This window comes from Tachypleus tridentatus, chromosome 10 (genome assembly GCF_004210375.1).
Source record: "Tachypleus tridentatus isolate NWPU-2018 chromosome 10, ASM421037v1, whole genome shotgun sequence".
Lineage (NCBI taxonomy): Eukaryota > Metazoa > Arthropoda > Merostomata > Xiphosura > Limulidae > Tachypleus > Tachypleus tridentatus.
The window spans coordinates 100,191,330-100,214,381 of NC_134834.1; the positions used below are offsets into that span (position 1 = coordinate 100,191,330).

The window sequence follows — 23,052 nt, forward strand, 5'->3', positions numbered from 1 at the left end:
TAACTATGAAGTTTGTTACAAAGTTACATTACCATGGTTTTTTTGACAATGAAGTTTGTTGCAAAGTTACTTACCATGGTTTTTTAACAATGAAGTTTGTTGCAAAGTTACTTTACCATGGTTTTAACAATGAAGTTTGTTGCAAAGTTACATTACCATGGTTTTAACAATGAAGTTTGTTGCAAAGTTACATTACCATGGTTTTTTAACTATGAAGTTTGTTACAAAAGTTACATTATCATGGTTTTTTTTAACAATGAAGTTTGTTGCAAAAGTTACATTACCATGGTTTTTTAACAATGAAGTTTGTTGCAAAAGTTACTTTACCATGTTTTTTTAACAATGAAGTTTGTTACAAAGTTACATTACCATGGTTTTAACAATGAAGTTTGTTGCAAAGTTACATTACCATGGTTTTAACTATGAAGTTTGTTACAAAGTTACATTTCAATGGTTTTAACAATGAAGTTTGTTGCAAAAGTTACATTACCATGGTTTTTTAACTATGAAGTTTGTTGCAAAAGTTACATTATCATGTTTTTTAACTATGAAGTTTGTTACAAAAGTTACATTACCATGATTTTTTTAACAATGAATTTTGTTGCAAAGTTACTTTACCATGGTTTTAACAATGAAGTTTGTTGCAAAGTTACATTACCATGGTTTTTTAACTATGAAGTTTGTTACAAAGTTACATTACCATGGTTTTAACAATGAAGTTTGTTGCAAAAGTTACATTACCATGGTTTAACTATGAAGTTTGTTACAAAGTTACATTACCATGGTTTTTTTAACAATGAAGTTTGTTGCAAAGTTACATTACCATGGTTTTAACAATGAAGTTTGTTGCAAAGTTACATTACCATGGTTTTTTAACTATGAAGTTTGTTACAAAGTTACATTACCATGGTTTTAACAATGAAGTTTGTTACAAAATTACATTACCATGGTTTTAACAATGAAGTTTGTTGCAAAGTTACATTACCATGGTTTTAACTATGAAGTTTGTTACAAAGTTACATTACCATGATTTTTTTAACAATGAATTTTGTTGCAAAGTTACTTTACCATGGTTTTTTTAACAATGAAGTTTGTTGCAAAAGTTACATTACCATGGTTTTAACTATGAAGTTTGTTACAAAGTTACATTTCAATGGTTTTAACAATGAAGTTTGTTGCAAAAGTTACATTACCATGGTTTTTTTAACAATGAAGTTTGTTGCAAAAGTTACATTATCATTTTTTTAACTATGAAGTTTGTTACAAAGTTACATTACCATGGTTTTTTAACAATGAAGTTTGTTGCAAAGTTACATTACCATGGTTTTAACTATGAAGTTTGTTACAAAGTTACATTACCATGGTTTTTTTTAACAATGAAGTTTGTTGCAAAGTTACATTACCATGGTTTTAACTATGAAGTTTGTTACAAAGTTACATTACCATGGTTTTTTTAACAATGAAGTTTGTTGCAAAAGTTACATTACCATGGTTTTTTTAACAATGAATTTTGTTGCAAAAGTTACATTACCATGGTTTTAACTATGAAGTTTGTTACAAAGTTACATTACCATGGTTTTAAATATGAAGTTTGTTACAAAGTTACATTACCATGGTTTTCAACAATGAAGTTTGTTGCAAAGTTACATTACCATGTTTTTTAACAATGAAGTTTGTTACAAAAGTTACATTACCATGGTTTTTTTAACAATGAAGTTTGTTGCAAAGTTACATTACCATGGTTTTAACTATGAAGTTTGTTACAAAGTTACATTACCATGGTTTTTTTAACAATGAAGTTTGTTGCAAAAGTTACATTACCATGGTTTTTTTTAACTATGAAGTTTGTTACAAAAGTTACATTACCATGGTTTTTTAACTATGAAGTTTGTTACAAAAGTTACATTATCATGGTTTTTTAACAATGAAGTTTGTTGCAAAGTTACATTACCATGGTTTTTTTAACTATGAAGTTTGTTACAAAAGTTACATTACCATGGTTTTTTTGACAATGAAGTTTGTTGCAAAAGTTACTTTACCATGGTTTTTTAACAATGAAGTTTGTTGCAAAAGTTACTTTACCATGGTTTTTTAACAATGAAGTTTGTTGCAAAGTTACATTACCATGGTTTTAACTATGAAGTTTGTTACCAAAGTTACATTACCATGGTTTTTTAACTATGAAGTTTGTTGCAAAAGTTACATTATCATGTTTTTTAACTATGAAGTTTGTTACAAAAGTTACATTACCATGTTTTTTTTAACAATGAAGTTTGTTGCAAAGTTACATTACCATGTTTTTTAACTATGAAGTTTGTTACCAAAGTTACATTTCCAATGGTTTTTTAACAATGAAGTTTGTTGCAAAAGTTACATTACCATGGTTTTTTAACTATGAAGTTTGTTGCAAAAGGTACATTATCATGTTTTTTAACTATGAAGTTTGTTACAAAGTTACATTACCATGGTTTTTTTCAACAATGAAGTTTGTTGCAAAAGTTACTTTACCATGTTTTTTTAACAATGAAGTTTGTTGCAAAAGTTACATTACCATGGTTTTTTAACTATGAAGTTTGTTACAAAAGTTACATTACCATGGTTTTTTTAACAATGAAGTTTGTTGCAAAGTTACATTACCATGGTTTTAACTATGAAGTTTGTTACAAAGTTACATTACCATGATTTTTTTAACAATGAATTTTGTTGCAAAGTTACATTACCATGGTTTTTTTAACAATGAAGTTTGTTGCAAAGTTACATTACCATGGTTTTTTTAACAATGAAGTTTGTTGCAAAGTTACATTACCATGGTTTTTTAACTATGAAGTTTGTTACAAAGTTACATTACCATGGTTTTAACAATGAAGTTTGTTACAAAATTACATTACCATGGTTTTTTAACAATGAAGTTTGTTGCAAAAGTTACATTACCATGATTTTTTTAACAATGAATTTTGTTGCAAAAGTTACTTTACCATGGTTTTTTTAACAATGAAGTTTGTTGCAAAAGTTACATTACCATGGTTTTTTAACTATGAAGTTTGTTACAAAGTTACATTTCAATGGTTTTAACAATGAAGTTTGTTGCAAAAGTTACATTACCATGGTTTTTTAACTATGAAGTTTGTTGCAAAAGTTACATTATCATGTTTTTTAACTATGAAGTTTGTTACAAAAGTTACATTACCATGGTTTTTTTAACAATGAAGTTTGTTGCAAAAGTTACATTACCATGGTTTTTTAACTATGAAGTTTGTTACAAAAGTTACATTACCATGGTTTTTTTTAACAATGAAGTTTGTTGCAAAAGTTACATTACCATGGTTTTTAACTATGAAGTTTGTTACAAAAGTTACATTACCATGGTTTTTTTAACAATGAAGTTTGTTGCAAAGTTACATTACCATGGTTTTTTAACAATGAAGTTTGTTGCAAAAGTTACATTACCATGGTTTTTTAACTATGAAGTTTGTTACAAAAGTTACATTACCATGGTTTTTTTTACAATGAAGTTTGTTGCAAAAGTTACATTACCATGGTTTTTTAACTATGAAGTTTGTTACCAAAGTTACATTTCCAATGGTTTTTTAACAATGAAGTTTGTTGCAAAAGTTACATTACCATGGTTTTTTAACTATGAAGTTTGTTGCAAAAGGTACATTATCATGTTTTTTAACTATGAAGTTTGTTACAAAAGTTACATTACCATGGTTTTTTTTAACAATGAAGTTTGTTGCAAAAGTTACATTACCATGGTTTTAACTATGAAGTTTGTTACAAAGTTACATTACCATGGTTTTAACAATGAAGTTTGTTACAAAATTACATTACCATGGTTTTAACAATGAAGTTTGTTACAAAATTACATTACCATGGTTTTAACAATGAAGTTTGTTGCAAAGTTACATTACCATGGTTTTTTAACTATGAAGTTTGTTACAAAGTTACATTACCATGATTTTTTAACAATGAATTTTGTTGCAAAGTTACATTACCATGGTTTTTTTAACAATGAAGTTTGTTGCAAAGTTACATTACCATGGTTTTTTTAACAATGAAGTTTGTTGCAAAGTTACATTACCATGGTTTTAACTATGAAGTTTGTTACAAAGTTACATTACCATGGTTTTTTTTACAATGAAGTTTGTTGCAAAAGTTACATTACCATGGTTTTTTAACTATGAAGTTTGTTACCAAAGTTACATTTCCAATGGTTTTTTAACAATGAAGTTTGTTGCAAAAGTTACATTACCATGGTTTTTTAACTATGAAGTTTGTTGCAAAGTTACATTATCATGTTTTTTTTAACTATGAAGTTTGTTACAAAGTTACATTACCATGGTTTTTTTAACAATGAAGTTTGTTGCAAAGTTACATTACCATGGTTTTTTAACTATGAAGTTTGTTACAAAAGTTACATTACCATGGTTTTTTAACAATGAAGTTTGTTACAAAAATTACATTACCATGGTTTTTTAACAATGAAGTTTGTTACAAAAATTACATTACCATGGTTTTTTAACAATGAAGTTTGTTGCAAAAGTTACATTACCATGGTTTTAACTATGAAGTTTGTTACAAAGTTACATTACCATGATTTTTTAACAATGAATTTTGTTGCAAAGTTACTTTACCATGGTTTTTTTAACAATGAAGTTTGTTGCAAAAGTTACATTACCATGGTTTTTTAACTATGAAGTTTGTTACCAAAGTTACATTTCAATGGTTTTTTTAACAATGAAGTTTGTTGCAAAGTTACATTACCATGGTTTTTTAACAATGAAGTTTGTTGCAAAGTTACATTACCATGGTTTTTTAACTATGAAGTTTGTTACAAAGTTACATTACCATGGTTTTTTTAACAATGAAGTTTGTTGCAAAGTTACATTACCATGGTTTTAACTATGAAGTTTGTTACAAAGTTACATTACCATGGTTTTAACAATGAAGTTTGTTGCAAAGTTACATTACCATGGTTTTAACAATGAAGTTTGTTGCAAAGTTACATTATCATGTTTTTTAACTATGAAGTTTGTTACAAAGTTACATTACCATGTTTTTTTTAACAATGAAGTTTGTTGCAAAGTTACATTACCATGGTTTTAACTATGAAGTTTGTTACCAAAGTTACATTTCCAATGGTTTTTTAACAATGAAGTTTGTTGCAAAAGTTACATTACCATGGTTTTTTAACTATGAAGTTTGTTGCAAAAGGTACATTATCATGTTTTTTAACTATGAAGTTTGTTACAAAAGTTACATTACCATGGTTTTTTTCAACAATGAAGTTTGTTGCAAAAGTTACTTTACCATGTTTTTTAACAATGAAGTTTGTTGCAAAGTTACATTACCATGGTTTTAACTATGAAGTTTGTTACAAAGTTACATTACCATGGTTTTTTTAACAATGAAGTTTGTTGCAAAAGTTACATTACCATGGTTTTAACTATGAAGTTTGTTACAAAGTTACATTACCATGGTTTTTTTAACAATGAAGTTTGTTACAAAGTTACATTACCATGGTTTTTTAACAATGAAGTTTGTTGCAAAGTTACATTACCATGGTTTTAACTATGAAGTTTGTTACAAAGTTACATTACCATGGTTTTTTTAACAATGAAGTTTGTTGCAAAGTTACATTACCATGGTTTTTTTAACAATGAAGTTTGTTGCAAAGTTACATTACCATGGTTTTTTAACTATGAAGTTTGTTACAAAGTTACATTTCAATGGTTTTAACAATGAAGTTTGTTGCAAAAGTTACATTACCATGGTTTTAACTATGAAGTTTGTTGCAAAGTTACATTATCATGTTTTTTAACTATGAAGTTTGTTACAAAGTTACATTACCATGGTTTTAACAATGAAGTTTGTTGCAAAGTTACATTACCATGGTTTTTTAACTATGAAGTTTGTTGCAAAGTTACATTACCATGGTTTTTTTTAACAAGTTTGTTGCAAAGTTACATTACCATGGTTTTTTAACTATGAAGTTTGTTACAAAGTTACATTACCATGGTTTTAACAATGAAGTTTGTTGCAAAGTTACATTACCATGGTTTTTTAACAATGAAGTTTGTTGCAAAGTTACATTACCATGGTTTTAACTATGAAGTTTGTTACAAAGTTACATTACCATGGTTTTTTTTAACAATGAAGTTTGTTGCAAAGTTACTTTACCATACAAAGTTACATTTTTTTAACAATGAAGTTTTTGTTACAAAGTTACATTACCATGGTTTTAACAATGAAGTTTGTTACAAAGTTACATTACCATGGTTTTAACAATGAAGTTTGTTGCAAAGTTACATTACCATGGTTTTTTTAACTATGAAGTTTGTTACAAAGTTACATTACCATGGTTTTTAACAATGAAGTTTGTTGCAAAGTTACATTACCATGGTTTTTTTAACAAAGTTACATTACCATGGTTTGTTACAAAGTTACATTACCATGGTTTTTTTAACAATGAAGTTTGTTGCAAAGTTACATTACCATGGTTTTTTTAACAATGAAGTTTGTTACAAAAGTTACATTACCATGGTTTTTTAACAATGAAGTTTGTTACAAAGTTACATTACCATGGTTTTTTTTTAACAATGAAGTTTGTTACAAAAGTTACATTACCATGTTACATTTTTTTAACAATGAAGTTTGTTACAAAGTTACATTACCATGGTTTTAACAATGAAGTTTGTTACAAAGTTACATTACCATGGTTTTAACAATGAAGTTTGTTGCAAAGTTACATTACCATGTTTTTTTAACAATGAAGTTTGTTGCAAAGTTACATTAATGAAGTTTGTTACAAAAGTTACATTACCATGGTTTTTTTAACAATGAAGTTTGTTACAAAGTTACATTACCATGGTTTTTTTAACAATGAAGTTTGTTGCAAAGTTACATTACCATGGTTTTTTTAACTATGAAGTTTGTTACAAAGTTACATTACCATGGTTTTTTTAACAATGAAGTTTGTTGCAAAGTTACATTACCATGGTTTTAACTATGAAGTTTGTTACAAAGTTACATTACCATGGTTTTTTAACAATGAAGTTTGTTGCAAAGTTACATTACCATGGTTTTAACAATGAAGTTTGTTACAAAAGTTACATTACCATGGTTTTTAACAATGAAGTTTGTTGCAAAGTTACATTACCATGGTACCATGGTTTTTTTAACAAAGTGACATTTGTTAACAATGAAGTTTGTTGCAAAGTTACATTACCATGTTTTTTTTTAACAATGAAGTTTGTTGCAAAGTTACATTACCATGGTTTTACATTACCACAATGAAGTTTGTTGCAAAGTTACATTACAATGATTTTTTAACAAGTTTGTTGCAAAAGTTACTTTACCATGGTTTTTTTAACAATGAAGTTTGTTACAAAGTTACATTACCATGGTTTTTTAACTATGAAGTTTGTTACAAAGTTACATTACCATGGTTTTTTTAACAATGAAGTTTGTTGCAAAGTTACATTACCATGGTTTTTAACTATGAAGTTTGTTACAAAGTTACATTACCATGGTTTTAACAATGAAGTTTGTTGGTTTTTTAACAATGAAGTTTGTTGCAAAACAAAGTTACATTACCATGGTTTTAACTATGAAGTTTGTTACAAAGTTACATTACCATGGTTTTTTTTAACAATGAAGTTTGTTGCAAAGTTACATTACCATGGTTTTTAACTATGAAGTTTGTTACAAAGTTACATTACCATGGTTTTTTTTAACAATGAAGTTTGTTAACAATGAAGTTTGTTACAAAAGTTACATTACCATGGTTTTTTTAACAATGAAGTTTGTTGCAAAGTTACATTACCATGGTTTTAACTATGAAGTTTGTTACAAAGTTACATTACCATGGTTTTTTTAACAATGAAGTTTGTTTTAACTATGAAGTTTGTTGCAAAGTTACATTACCATGGTTTTTTTAACAATGAAGTTTGTTGCAAAGTTACATTACCATGGTTTTTTTAACTATGAAGTTTGTTACAAAAAGTTACATTACCATGGTTTTAACAATGAAGTTTGTTGCAAAGTTACATTACCATGGTTTTTTTAACAATGAAGTTTGTTGCAAAGTTACATTACCATGGTTTTTTTAACTATGAAGTTTGTTACAAAGTTACATTACCATGGTTTTTTTTAACAATGAAGTTTGTTGCAAAGTTACATTACCATGGTTTTAACTATGAAGTTTGTTACAAAGTTACATTACCATGAAGTTTGTTACAAAGTTACATTACCTATGAAGTTTGTTACAAAGTTACATTACCATTTTTAACAATGAAGTTTGTTGCAAAGTTACATTACCATGGTTTTTTAACAATGAAGTTTGTTGCAAAGTTACATTACCATGGTTTTAACAATGAAGTTTGTTACAAAGTTACATTACATGGTTTTTTAACCATGAAGTTTTTACAAAAGTTACATTACCATGGTTTTTAACAATGAAGTTTGTTACAAAGCAAATGAAGTTTGTTACAAAGTTACATTACCATGGTTTTTTAACAATGAGTTTGTTACAAAGTTTGTTGCAAAGTTACATTACCATGGTTTTTTTTTTTAACAATGAAGTTTTTACAAAGTTAACAATGAAGTTTGTTGCAAAAGTTTTACAGTTTGTTACAAAGTTACATTACCATGGTTTTAACAATGAAGTTTGTTGCAAAGTTACATTACCATGGTTTTTTAACTATGAAGTTTGTTACAAAGTTACATTACCATGTTTTTTTAACAATGAAGTTTGTTGCAAAAGTTACATTACCATGGTTTTTTTAAATGAAGTTTGTTGCAAAGTTACATTACCATGGTTTTTTAACAATGAAGTTTGTTGCAAAGTTACATTACCATGGTTTTTTAACTATGAAGTTTGTTACAAAGTTACATTACCATGGTTTTTTAACAATGAAGTTTGTTGCAAAGTTACATTACCATGGTTTTAACTATGAAGTTTGTTACAAAGTTACATTACCATGGTTTTTTTAACAATGAAGTTTGTTGCAAAGTTACATTACCATGAAGTTTGTTTTTTAACAATGAAGTTTGTTGCAAAGCATGGTTTTTTAACTATGAAGTTTGTTACAAAGTTACATTACCATGGTTTTTTTTAACAATGAAGTTTGTTGCAAAGTTACATTACCATGGTTTTTTAACATGTTTGTTGCAAAGTTACATTACCATGGTTTTAACTATGAAGTTTGTTACAAAGTTACATTACCATGGTTTTTTTAACAATGAAGTTTGTTGCAAAGTTACATTACCATGGTTTTAACTATGAAGTTTGTTACAAAGTTACATTACCATGGTTTTAACAATGAAGTTTGTTGCAAAGTTACATTACCATGGTTTTTTTAACAATGAAGTTTGTTGCAAAGTTACATTACCATGGTTTTAACTATGAAGTTTGTTACAAAGTTACATTACCATGGTTTTTTTTAACAATGAAGTTTGTTGCAAAGTTACATTACCATGGTTTTAACTATGAAGTTTGTTACAAAGTTACATTACCATGGTTTTTTAACAATGAAGTTTGTTACAAAGTTACATTACCATGGTTTTTTAACAATGAAGTTTGTTGCAAAGTTACATTACCATGTTTTTTAACTATGAAGTTTGTTACAAAAGTTACATTACCATGGTTTTTTTTTAACAATGAAGTTTGTTACAAAGTTACATTACCATGGTTTTTTTAACAATGAAGTTTGTTGCAAAGTTACATTACCATGGTTTTAACTATGAAGTTTGTTACAAAAGTTACATTACCATGGTTTTAACAATGAAGTTTGTTGCAAAGTTACATTACCATGGTTTTAACTATGAAGTTTGTTGCAAAGTTACATTATCATGTTTTTTTAACTATGAAGTTTGTTACAAAGTTACATTACCATGGTTTTTTAACAATGAAGTTTGTTGCAAAGTTACATTACATGGTTTTAACCATGAAGTTTGTTACAAATGAAGTTTGTTGCAAAGTTACATTACCATGGTTTTAACAATGAAGTTTGTTACAAAGTTACATTACCATGGTTTTTTTAACAATGAAGTTTGTTACAAAGTTACATTACCATGGTTTTAACAATGAAGTTTGTTGCAAAGTTACATTACCATGGTTTTAACTATGAAGTTTGTTACAAAAGTTACATTACCATGGTTTTTTTTAACAATGAAGTTTGTTGCAAAAGTTACATTACCATGGTTTTTTAACTATGAAGTTTGTTACAAAAGTTACATTACCATGGTTTTTTAACAATGAAGTTTGTTGCAAAAGTTACATTACCATGGTTTTTTAACTATGAAGTTTGTTACAAAAGTTACATTACCATGGTTTTTTAACAATGAAGTTTGTTGCAAAAGTTACTTTACCATGTTTTTTTAACAATGAAGTTTGTTACAAAAGTTACATTACCATGGTTTTAACAATGAAGTTTGTTGCAAAGTTACATTACCATGGTTTTAACTATGAAGTTTGTTACAAAGTTACATTACCATGGTTTTTTTTAACAATGAAGTTTGTTGCAAAGTTACATTACCATGGTTTTAACTATGAAGTTTGTTACAAAAGTTACATTACCATGGTTTTTTTTAACAATGAAGTTTGTTACAAAAGTTACATTACCATGGTTTTAACAATGAAGTTTGTTGCAAAGTTACATTACCATGGTTTTAACTATGAAGTTTGTTACTTTTACTTTACCATGTTTTTTTAACAATGAAGTTTGTTACAAAGTTACATTACCATGGTTTTTTAATTATGAAGTTTGTTACAAAGTTACATTACCATGGTTTTTTAACAATGAAGTTTGTTGCAAAGTTACATTACCATGGTTTTTTTAACAATGAAGTTTGTTGCAAAGTTACATTACCATGGTTTTTTAACTATGAAGTTTGTTACAAAGTTACATTACCATGGTTTTTTTAACTATGAAGTTTGTTACAAAGTTACATTACCATGGTTTTAACAATGAAGTTTGTTGCAAAGTTACATTACCATGGGTTTTTTTAACTATGAAGTTTGTTACAAAGTTACATTACCATGGTTTTAACAATGAAGTTTGTTGCAAAAGTTACATTACCATGGTTTTTTAACAATGAAGTTTGTTGCAAAGTTACATTACCATGGTTTTTTAACAATGAAGTTTGTTGCAAAGTTACATTACCATGGTTTTTTAACTATGAAGTTTGTTACAAAGTTACATTATCATGGTTTTTTTTAACAATGAAGTTTGTTGCAAAGTTACATTACCATGGTTTTAACTATGAAGTTTGTTGCAAAGTTACATTACCATGGTTTTAACTATGAAGTTTGTTACAAAGTTACATTACCATGATTTTTTAACAATGAATTTTGTTGCAAAGTTACATTACCATGTTTTTTTTAATGAAGTTTGTTGCAAAGTTACATTACCATGGTTTTAACTATGAAGTTTGTTACAAAGTTACATTTCAATGGTTTTAACAATGAAGTTTGTTGCAAAGTTACATTACCATGGTTTTAACTATGAAGTTTGTTGCAAAGTTACATTACCATGTTTTTTAACTATGAAGTTTGTTACAAAGTTACATTACCATGGTTTTTTTAACAATGAAGTTTGTTGCAAAGTTACATTACCATGGTTTTAACTATGAAGTTTGTTACAAAGTTACATTACCATGGTTTTAACAATGAAGTTTGTTGCAAAAGTTACATTACCATGGTTTTTTAACTATGAAGTTTGTTGCAAAAGTTACATTACCATGGTTTTTTTTTAACAATGAAGTTTGTTGCAAAGTTACATTACCATGGTTTTTTAACAATGAAGTTTGTTACAAAGTTACATTACCATGGTTTTTTTAACAATGAAGTTTGTTACAAAATTACATTACCATGGTTTTAACAATGAAGTTTGTTACAAAATTACATTACCATGGTTTTTTAACAATGAAGTTTGTTGCAAAAGTTACATTACCATGGTTTTTTAACTATGAAGTTTGTTACAAAAGTTACATTACCATGATTTTTTTTAACAATGAATTTTGTTGCAAAAGTTACTTTACCATGGTTTTTTTTAACAATGAAGTTTGTTGCAAAAGTTACATTACCATGGTTTTTTAACTATGAAGTTTGTTACCAAAGTTACATTTCCAATGGTTTTTTAACAATGAAGTTTGTTGCAAAAGTTACATTACCATGGTTTTTTAACTATGAAGTTTGTTGCAAAAGTTACATTATCATGTTTTTTAACTATGAAGTTTGTTACAAAGTTACATTACCATGGTTTTAACAATGAAGTTTGTTGCAAAGTTACATTACCATGGTTTTAACTATGAAGTTTGTTACAAAAGTTACATTACCATGGTTTTTTTTAACAATGAAGTTTGTTGCAAAAGTTACATTACCATGGTTTTTAACTATGAAGTTTGTTACAAAAGTTACATTACCATGGTTTTTTTAACAATGAAGTTTGTTGCAAAGTTACATTACCATGGTTTTTTTAACAATGAAGTTTGTTGCAAAAGTTACATTACCATGGTTTTAACTATGAAGTTTGTTACAAAGTTACATTACCATGGTTTTTTTAACAATGAAGTTTGTTGCAAAGTTACATTACCATGTTTTTTTAACAATGAAGTTTGTTACAAAGTTACATTACCATGGTTTTTTTAACAATGAAGTTTGTTACAAAAGTTACATTACCATGGTTTTTTAACAATGAAGTTTGTTGCAAAAGTTACATTACCATGGTTTTTTAACTATGAAGTTTGTTACAAAAGTTACATTACCATGGTTTTTTTTTAACAATGAAGTTTGTTACAAAGTTACATTACCATGGTTTTTTTAACAATGAAGTTTGTTGCAAAGTTACATTACCATGGTTTTAACTATGAAGTTTGTTGCAAAGTTACATTACCATGGTTTTAACTATGAAGTTTGTTACAAAGTTACATTACCATGGTTTTTTTAACAATGAAGTTTGTTGCAAAGTTACATTACCATGGTTTTAACTATGAAGTTTGTTACAAAGTTACATTACCATGTTTTTTAACAATGAAGTTTGTTGCAAAGTTACATTACCATGGTTTTTAACAATGAAGTTTGTTGCAAAGTTACATTACCATGGTTTTTTTAACAATGAAGTTTGTTGCAAAGTTACATTACCATGGTTTTTTTAACAATGAAGTTTGTTGCAAAGTTACATTACCATGGTTTTAACTATGAAGTTTGTTACAAAGTTACATTACCATGGTTTTAACAATGAAGTTTGTTGCAAAAGTTACATTACCATGTTTTTTTAACAATGAAGTTTGTTACAAAGTTACATTACCATGGTTTTTTTAACAATGAAGTTTGTTACAAAGTTACATTACCATGGTTTTTTTAACAATGAAGTTTGTTGCAAAAGTTACATTACCATGGTTTTTTTAACTATGAAGTTTGTTACAAAAGTTACATTACCATGGTTTTTTAACTATGAAGTTTGTTACAAAAGTTACATTACCATGGTTTTTTTAACAATGAAGTTTGTTGCAAAGTTACATTACCATGGTTTTAACTATGAAGTTTGTTACAAAGTTACATTATCATGGTTTTTTTAACAATGAAGTTTGTTGCAAAGTTACATTACCATGGTTTTTTAACTATGAAGTTTGTTACAAAGTTACATTACCATGGTTTTTTAACAATGAAGTTTGTTGCAAAAGTTACTTTACCATGGTTTTTTTTAACAATGAAGTTTGTTGCAAAAGTTACATTACCATGGTTTTTTTAACTATGAAGTTTGTTACAAAAGTTACATTATCATGGTTTTAACAATGAAGTTTGTTGCAAAGTTACATTACCATGGTTTTAACTATGAAGTTTGTTACAAAGTTACATTACCATGGTTTTTTTTAACAATGAAGTTTGTTGCAAAGTTACATTACCATGGTTTTTTAACAATGAAGTTTGTTGCAAAGTTACATTACCATGGTTTTAACTATGAAGTTTGTTACAAAGTTACATTTCAATGGTTTTAACAATGAAGTTTGTTGCAAAGTTACATTACCATGGTTTTAACTATGAAGTTTGTTGCAAAGTTACATTACCATGTTTTTTAACAATGAAGTTTGTTACAAAAGTTACATTACCATGGTTTTTTTAACAATGAAGTTTGTTGCAAAAGTTACATTACCATGGTTTTTTAACTATGAAGTTTGTTACCAAAGTTACATTTCCAATGGTTTTTTAACAATGAAGTTTGTTGCAAAAGTTACATTACCATGGTTTTTTAACTATGAAGTTTGTTGCAAAAGTTACATTATCATGTTTTTTAACTATGAAGTTTGTTACAAAAGTTACATTACCATGGTTTTTTTCAACAATGAAGTTTGTTGCAAAAGTTACATTACCATGTTTTTTTTAACAATGAAGTTTGTTGCAAAAGTTACATTACCATGGTTTTTAACTATGAAGTTTGTTACAAAAGTTACATTACCATGGTTTTTTTAACAATGAAGTTTGTTGCAAAAGTTACATTACCATGGTTTAACTATGAAGTTTGTTACAAAAGTTACATTACCATGGTTTTTTTTAACAATGAAGTTTGTTACAAAAGTTACATTACCATGGTTTTTTTTAACAATGAAGTTTGTTGCAAAAGTTACATTACCATGGTTTTAACAATGAAGTTTGTTACAAAGTTACATTTCCATGGTTTTTTAACAATGAAGTTTGTTGCAAAAGTTACATTACCATGGTTTTTTTAACAATGAAGTTTGTTGCAAAAGTTACATTACCATGGTTTTTTAACTATGAAGTTTGTTACCAAAGTTACATTTCCAATGGTTTTTTAACAATGAAGTTTGTTGCAAAAGTTACATTACCATGGTTTTTTAACTATGAAGTTTGTTGCAAAAGTTACATTATCATGTTTTTTTAACAATGAAGTTTGTTACAAAAGTTACATTACCATGGTTTTTTAACAATGAAGTTTGTTGCAAAAGTTACATTACCATGGTTTTTTAACTATGAAGTTTGTTGCAAAAGTTACATTACCATGGTTTTTTTTTAACAATGTTGCAAAAGTTACATTACCATGGTTTTTAACTATGAAGTTTGTTACAAAAGTTACATTACCATGGTTTTTTTTAACAATGAAGTTTGTTACAAAAGTTACATTACCATGGTTTTTTTTAACAATGAAGTTTGTTGCAAAAGTTACATTACCATGGTTTAACTATGAAGTTTGTTACAAAAGTTACATTACCATGGTTTTTTTTAACAATGAAGTTTGTTGCAAAAGTTACTTTACCATGTTTTTTTAACAATGAAGTTTGTTACAAAAGTTACATTACCATGGTTTTTTAACTATGAAGTTTGTTACAAAAGTTACATTACCATGGTTTTTTTTAACAATGAAGTTTGTTGCAAAAGTTACTTTACCATGTTTTTTTAACAATGAAGTTTGTTACAAAAGTTACATTACCATGGTTTTTTAACAATGAAGTTTGTTGCAAAGTTACATTACCATGGTTTTTTTAACTATGAAGTTTGTTACAAAGTTACATTACCATGGTTTTTTAACAATGAAGTTTGTTGCAAAGTTACATTACCATGGTTTTTTAACTATGAAGTTTGTTACAAAAGTTACATTACCATGGTTTTTAACTATGAAGTTTGTTACAAAAGTTACATTACCATGGTTTTTTTAACAATGAAGTTTGTTGCAAAAGTTACATTACCATGGTTTTTTTAACTATGAAGTTTGTTACAAAAGTTACATTACCATGGTTTTTTAACTATGAAGTTTGTTACAAAAGTTACATTACCATGGTTTTTTAACTATGAAGTTTGTTACAAAAGTTACATTACCATGGTTTTTTAACAATGAAGTTTGTTGCAAAAGTTACATTACCATGGTTTTAACAATGAAGTTTGTTGCAAAGTTACTTTACCATGGTTTTTTTAACAATGAAGTTTGTTGCAAAAGTTACATTACCATGGTTTTAACTATGAAGTTTGTTACAAAAGTTACATTACCATGGTTTTAACAATGAAGTTTGTTGCAAAGTTACATTACCATGGTTTTAACTATGAAGTTTGTTACAAAAGTTACATTACCATGATTTTTTTAACAATGAAGTTTGTTGCAAAGTTACATTACCATGGTTTTAACTATGAAGTTTGTTACAAAGTTACATTACCATGGTTTTTTTAACAATGAAGTTTGTTGCAAAGTTACATTACCATGGTTTTTTTAACAATGAAGTTTGTTGCAAAGTTACATTACCATGGTTTTAACTATGAAGTTTGTTACCAAAGTTACATTACCATGGTTTTAACAATGAAGTTTGTTGCAAAAGTTACATTACCATGGTTTTAACTATGAAGTTTGTTGCAAAGTTACATTATCATGTTTTTTTAACTATGAAGTTTGTTACAAAGTTACATTACCATGGTTTTTTTAACAATGAAGTTTGTTGCAAAGTTACATTACCATGGTTTTTTAACTATGAAGTTTGTTGCAAAAGTTACATTACCATGGTTTTTTTTTAACAATGTTGCAAAAGTTACATTACCATGGTTTTTAACTATGAAGTTTGTTACAAAAGTTACATTACCATGGTTTTTTTTTAACAATGAAGTTTGTTGCAAAAGTTACATTACCATGGTTTTTTAACAATGAAGTTTGTTGCAAAGTTACATTACCATGGTTTTAACTATGAAGTTTGTTACAAAAGTTACATTACCATGGTTTTTTTAACAATGAAGTTTGTTGCAAAAGTTACTTTACCATGTTTTTTTAACAATGAAGTTTGTTACAAAGTTACATTACCATGGTTTTAACTATGAAGTTTGTTACAAAGTTACATTACCATGGTTTTTTTAACAATGAAGTTTGTTGCAAAAGTTACTTTACCATGTTTTTTTAACAATGAAGTTTGTTACAAAAGTTACATTACCATGGTTTTTTTAACAATGAAGTTTGTTGCAAAAGTTACATTACCATGGTTTTTTAACTATGAAGTTTGTTACAAAAGTTACATTACCATGGTTTTTTTAACAATGAAGTTTGTTGCAAAAGTTACATTACCATGGTTTTTTAACTATGAAGTTTGTTACAAAAGTTACATTACCATGGTTTTTTTAACTATGAAGTTTGTTACAAAAGTTACATTACCATGGTTTTAACAATGAAGTTTGTTGCAAAGTTACATTACCATGGTTTTAACTATGAAGTTTGTTACAAAGTTACATTACCATGGTTTTTAACTATGAAGTTTGTTACAAAGTTACATTACCATGGTTTTTTAACAATGAAGTTTGTTACAAAAGTTACATTACCATGGTTTTTTAACAATGAAGTTTGTTGCAAAGTTACATTACCATGGTTTTTTTAACAATGAAGTTTGTTGCAAAGTTACATTACCATGGTTTTTTAACAATGAAGTTTGTTGCAAAGTTACATTACCATGGTTTTTTAACTATGAAGTTTGTTACAAAAGTTACATTATCATGGTTTTTTTTAACAATGAAGTTTGTTGCAAAGTTACATTACCATGGTTTTAACTATGAAGTTTGTTACAAAGTTACATTACCATGATTTTTTTAACAATGAATTTTGTTGCAAAAGTTACTTACCATGGTTTTTTTAACAATGAAGTTTGTTGCAAAGTTACATTACCATGGTTTTAACTATGAAGTTTGTTACAAAGTTACATTACCATGGTTTTAACAATGAAGTTTGTTGCAAAAGTTACATTACCATGGTTTTAACTAAGAAGTTTGTTGCAAAGTTACATTACCATGTTTTTAACTATGAAGTTTGTTACAAAGTTACATTACCATGGTTTTTTTTTAACAATGAAGTTTGTTGCAAAGTTACATTACCATGGTTTTAACTATGAAGTTTGTTACAAAGTTACATTACCATGGTTTTTTAACTATGAAGTTTGTTACAAAGTTACATTATCATGGTTTTTTAACAATGAAGTTTGTTGCAAAAGTTACATTACCATGGTTTTAACTATGAAGTTTGTTACAAAGTTACATTACCATGGTTTTTTAACAATGAAGTTTGTTGCAAAGTTACATTACCATGGTTTTTTAACAATGAAGTTTGTTGCAAAAGTTACATTACCATGGTTTTTTTAACAATGAAGTTTGTTGCAAAGTTACATTACCATGGTTTTAACTATGAAGTTTGTTACAAAGTTACATTATCATGGTTTTTTAACAATGAAGTTTGTTGCAAAGTTACATTACCATGGTTTTAACAATGAAGTTTGTTACAAAGTTACATTATCATGGTTTTTTTAACAATGAAGTTTGTTGCAAAAGTTACATTATCATGGTTTTTTAACAATGAAGTTTGTTGCAAAGTTACATTACCATGGTTTTTAACTATGAAGTTTGTTACAAAAGTTACATTACCATGATTTTTTTTAACAATGAATTTTGTTGCAAAAGTTACTTTACCATGGTTTTTTTAACAATGAAATTTGTTGCAAAAGTTACATTACCATGGTTTTTTAACTATGAAGTTTGTTACCAAAGTTACATTACCATGGTTTTAACAATGAAGTTTGTTGCAAAAGTTACATTACCATGGTTTTAACAATGAAGTTTGTTGCAAAAGTTACATTACCATGGTTTTTTAACAATGAAGTTTGTTGCAAAAGTTACATTACCATGGTTTTTTAACTATGAAGTTTGTTACAAAAGTTACTTTCCCTGGTTTCTAACCATGAGGTTTGTTACAAATGTGATATTGTACTGGTTTTTAACCAAGAGGTTTGTTACTAAAGCTAACTTGCATTGATAAGTAGCAAACAAACATTTTACTAACAGTACTTTTCTTTGGTCACTGGTTAAAAGGTTTGTTACTAAAGATATTTATACTTTGTTGGTTTTTTTGCATGGCTTATTACTAATGTTACAGGAGAGAATGTTATATTTATCGAAGAGGTGTGTTAGTAGGTTTACTTTATAGTAACAATTTTTAATTGGACATACCTTGTTACGGTTACTTAGCTGTGTTACATTTGTTACTCAATTAAAAAGAATGGTTGACGTAGCTTTAAAGTAGTGATAACTGGGTAATATTTTTATATTAGATGACATTTTGGTATATGTAGCAAATAATGTCCACATATTTCTAGATCGTGGTGTCCCTGCTGAATGATCGGCCGAGTGCAGAAGATTTTATCCATTCCTCGGTTCTTCAGGAATGGACAAAGGCTACTAATGTAAGGTTGAGGTTTATTCGTACAAAGACTTTATTAGGCCATTTGATGTCCGTTGTCAGACAAGATCCAACTGTCACAAGAAGAGTAAGTATCTGTGAAGTTTTCCTGCCTTCTATATACTTTGTACATTTAATAGTCTCTTCATGCAATTATTCATGTTTTTATTATTTTTTTGTTTTTGTATATGTTTTTGTTAAGCATATTAGATATATGTTTCTTCATTTGTATCTGAATCTTTCTAACGTGTCTGTCTGTTTGTCAAAATGGTTACATATATCATATAGCACTTTGCTCATACAATCTTTATTGTCATATTCCTTTTTACTTAGAAAATGTATTTGTTTTTCAGATTTATCTTTTGATATGTCTATCTGACATTTTCGTCCAGTGACTTAGCATTTTGTTATTAAATATTTTCTTTCCATCTTGTTCTTTCTTATCATATAATAAAATATAACAATTTGGTTATTTGTCAGAATCATCTCCAGGTAATGTTTCTATGCATCTGTGTTGGTATCTAACTTTATTCCAAATCCTTTCTGATTCCACTGTACTGTATATTTCATCACCGTTATCTAGTTATGAGTTGATTTTGTCTCATCCTGTAACTTTTCTGTAAGACCCCTCACTCTATCCAGTTGTTTCTAACAGTTTTCTGCAGTTAGGTAATTCCCCAGTTAACTTTTTAAATAAAGGGTTAATAAGTTCTTCAATGTTATTTTACTAGAAATAATTTTATCAATATTTCATTAGTAAATATTTTTTTTCTTAGTGTAATATTAGTGAATACTTTTTACTTGTATATAATCAGTACATTTTCCGCAAAAGTTACATTATTATTTTACTTGGTAATTTGTTTCTGTGTTTGTTTGTTTTTTAATTTCGCACAAAGCTACTCGAGGGCTATCTGTGCTAGCCATCCCTAATTTAGCAGTGTAAGACTAGAGGGAAGGTAGCTAGTCATCACCACCCACTGCCAACTCTTGGGCTACTCTTTTACCAACGAATAGTGGGACTGACCGCCACATTATAATGCCCCCATGGCTGAAAGGGCGAGCATGTTTGGTGCGATGGGGATGCAAACCCGCAACCTTCAGAATACGATCGCACGCCTTAACAGGCTTAGCCATGCTGGGCCTTGTTTCTGTGTGTGCCAACAACATATATGTGTTTATATTATTTCATCAAAAAATGCTTTTCCTTTATTTCAATAGTAAATGTATGTTACTATTGTTACAACAAGTTTCAGAGACAGTACTTTACCACTTCACACAGATTTGATTTGCATGCTAGTTGGCTTAAACTAACTCCTACCATAACATCACACATTTAATGTGAAGTGTGCTGGTGCATGATGACATCATTAGTGTGATGATAAACCTCTTAAACACTTATGTTTGAAATAACATCATTATTTTCCTAGACATTATCTAGAAGTGTTCTTAAACTTATTGACCAATTATGTTAGATTTGCAACAGTTTATGAAACTTAAATATGTTCAAGTTAAATAGATTCTTTTATTACGTAAGAAAATGAAGAGAACAAGGTTTTTTTCTATTTTCTTATAATGAATTCTAATGTGATGATAGCTCCTGCTTATCCCTGGGGGGGCTCATTACCTGTGGTGAAAATTCTTCAAGGTGTTGTAGCTTCCTTCATGCATACTGGTCTCCTCCTTCTGTCCATTTGATAAATGTTTCTTTTCTTCAGTTTGCACATAATTAGGATGACGACAACATTATTTGGTTATTTTTTCTAACACCAATAACTGTTTTGTTTATGGAGGAAAATCCTCACCATTTTAACCTCTTCCTTGTCATAATTATGTTTGTTCTTGTTTTCTCTTTCCTCTTTGTTTTTTGATTCTTCATGTTTGTTACCACATGAAACTCATACTCAGTTATATTTACATTATCTTCCCATCTTCCTCTCATATCAAGATCCATGCAGACTTCTTTCTTCAACACCTATACATCTGTAATAATATGTATTGTTAGTTTTTCTACTTGACTCTTTGTTTTCCTGTCCTACAGGAATTCTTCATTCCGTCCCTTAATTCCTAGTATTTGGAATTTCTTTCATTTGCTATGTGGGTGGACCCCTTAACTCTTTCTTACCACCCTACTGACTTACCTCTTGTCACTTTGTCATGCTTGGCATGGGTTTTCTGAATAGGTTCATTCTCTTGTTTTACCACAATGACCAGTTGTATTACTCCTGCCCTATCCTTCCTTACATGGTTCCTCCACTTTTGATACATGCTGGGACAAAATGCTCTCTTATTTAATGTATGCCTCCCTCTTGCTTATTTTCATGATCATTGTCAGGCTCCATTTCTTCTCCGTCTTCATGGGTGTTCCTGATTCACTGAAGTCCTGGAATGAAGCATCCCAACATCATTTCTCATTGTTTTTTATGGTTCCTTGTCTTTCTCAGCCTTGACATTCTGTTCCTAGGCCTGCTGAATCCATGTCTTCTCTTCCAATTCTTGCTTCCTGGACTTATACTTCCTGATGCCAGGATTGTTTCTCATCTCATCAGTTATTACAGGGTCATGTTTGGGCCTGTGAAAGCTTGTCTGTCTGTCTCTGTCAGTTTTTGGTCTTCATTTTTGTCTGACAGATGGGTTCTTCAGGTTTTCACTCACAGCTTATCTCTTCATTTCTCTTCACCTTCTCCCATTTTCTGTTTTCTTTCTTCCTTTTTTCAGTTCCCCATTACCTTCAGTGTGTTGAAGATTTATCATCAGATCTCTTGGCCAAGAATGCCATCAAAAGCATGTTTTCTCCTACACCCGGTTTATTACTCTTGTCTTTTTGTGGTCCCTAAGAAAACTGGAGCCTGACATTTGACTATTGGCCTGTTGTCTCTCAACCAATTTCTTATAATACCTATCTTACATATGGATAGTTTCCTTTCTCTCTATTCTCCTGTAATGTGGATGACTTTTTACATATTTGACTTACCCTGTTCTTCACACATTTTCTTTTTTTTTAATTCATTGGGATTGTATCTTTCAGTTCCATGCTCTTCTTTTTGGTATTGGGTCTGTTCGTTATGTCTTTATTTGAGTCATGGTAGTATTTACCTTCCTTGTTCATGAATTGAGGTTGAGGTTACATTATTACATGGATGATTGACTTTTTCTCACTCAGCTTAGGAGAACCTCTTCTCTCACACCTGTAGGAAGCTGCTTGGCTGGGTTAACTTGCCATGCCTTCTGTCTTTTCTCATACCCATCTTATATTTGTTACACAGTCAAGCTCAGCCTTCACCACTTGATTTATGTGCAATGAAATGTCGTCAAAGTTTGTGCTTCTCTTTTACACCATGTGTTTGAGGTTTATTTTACATTTGGAACTCTTGTTCCTCTTGTAACCACTCATTCATTTAGGTTGCATACATATTTGGAATTTCTATTGAAACCTTTCTGAAGATCTGTTATTCTCAATTGTGTGCCTTCGTTTTCCTCTCCTTGATGATTTGTCTTTGTGCCTTGAACCTGTTATCCCCACTGTTGGTATCCTTATGCTGTACCCTGACCAGATCTCCATTTCTTCACAGATACATTTCTGTCAGGGTGTCTGGTATCCTTTTTGAATGTGTGGACTTCAGATGAGAGCTCATTACACCTTAGCATTCTTGAACTTCTTCCATTCCATCATACATTTCCCCTTTCTTCTCTCTTTTTTTGTGTATCTGCTGATCCATGGTTATTTCATGTATCAGCTGTCAAGGGGATACCTGTTCTAGGGTTCTTTGCTTTCTTATGCTGGATCTGATATTTCAAACTTAATCCCATCAGATTTGTCTCATGTCTTGTCATATGCCAGGAGCTC

The 23,052-nt window shown here is 28.5% G+C and overlaps 1 protein-coding gene across 1 annotated transcript in view; it reads left to right on the forward strand.

Annotated features, from left to right (window-relative positions):
• The window catches only part of LOC143228427 (laminin subunit alpha-like), a 123,327-nt gene that overhangs the window by 7,813 nt on the left and 92,462 nt on the right, over nt 1-23,052 (forward strand). The window contains exon 4 of the mRNA XM_076459690.1: nt 19,126-19,296. Within this exon, the coding sequence (XP_076315805.1) occupies nt 19,126-19,296 (171 nt within the window). The remainder of the gene's footprint in view (nt 1-19,125; nt 19,297-23,052) is intronic.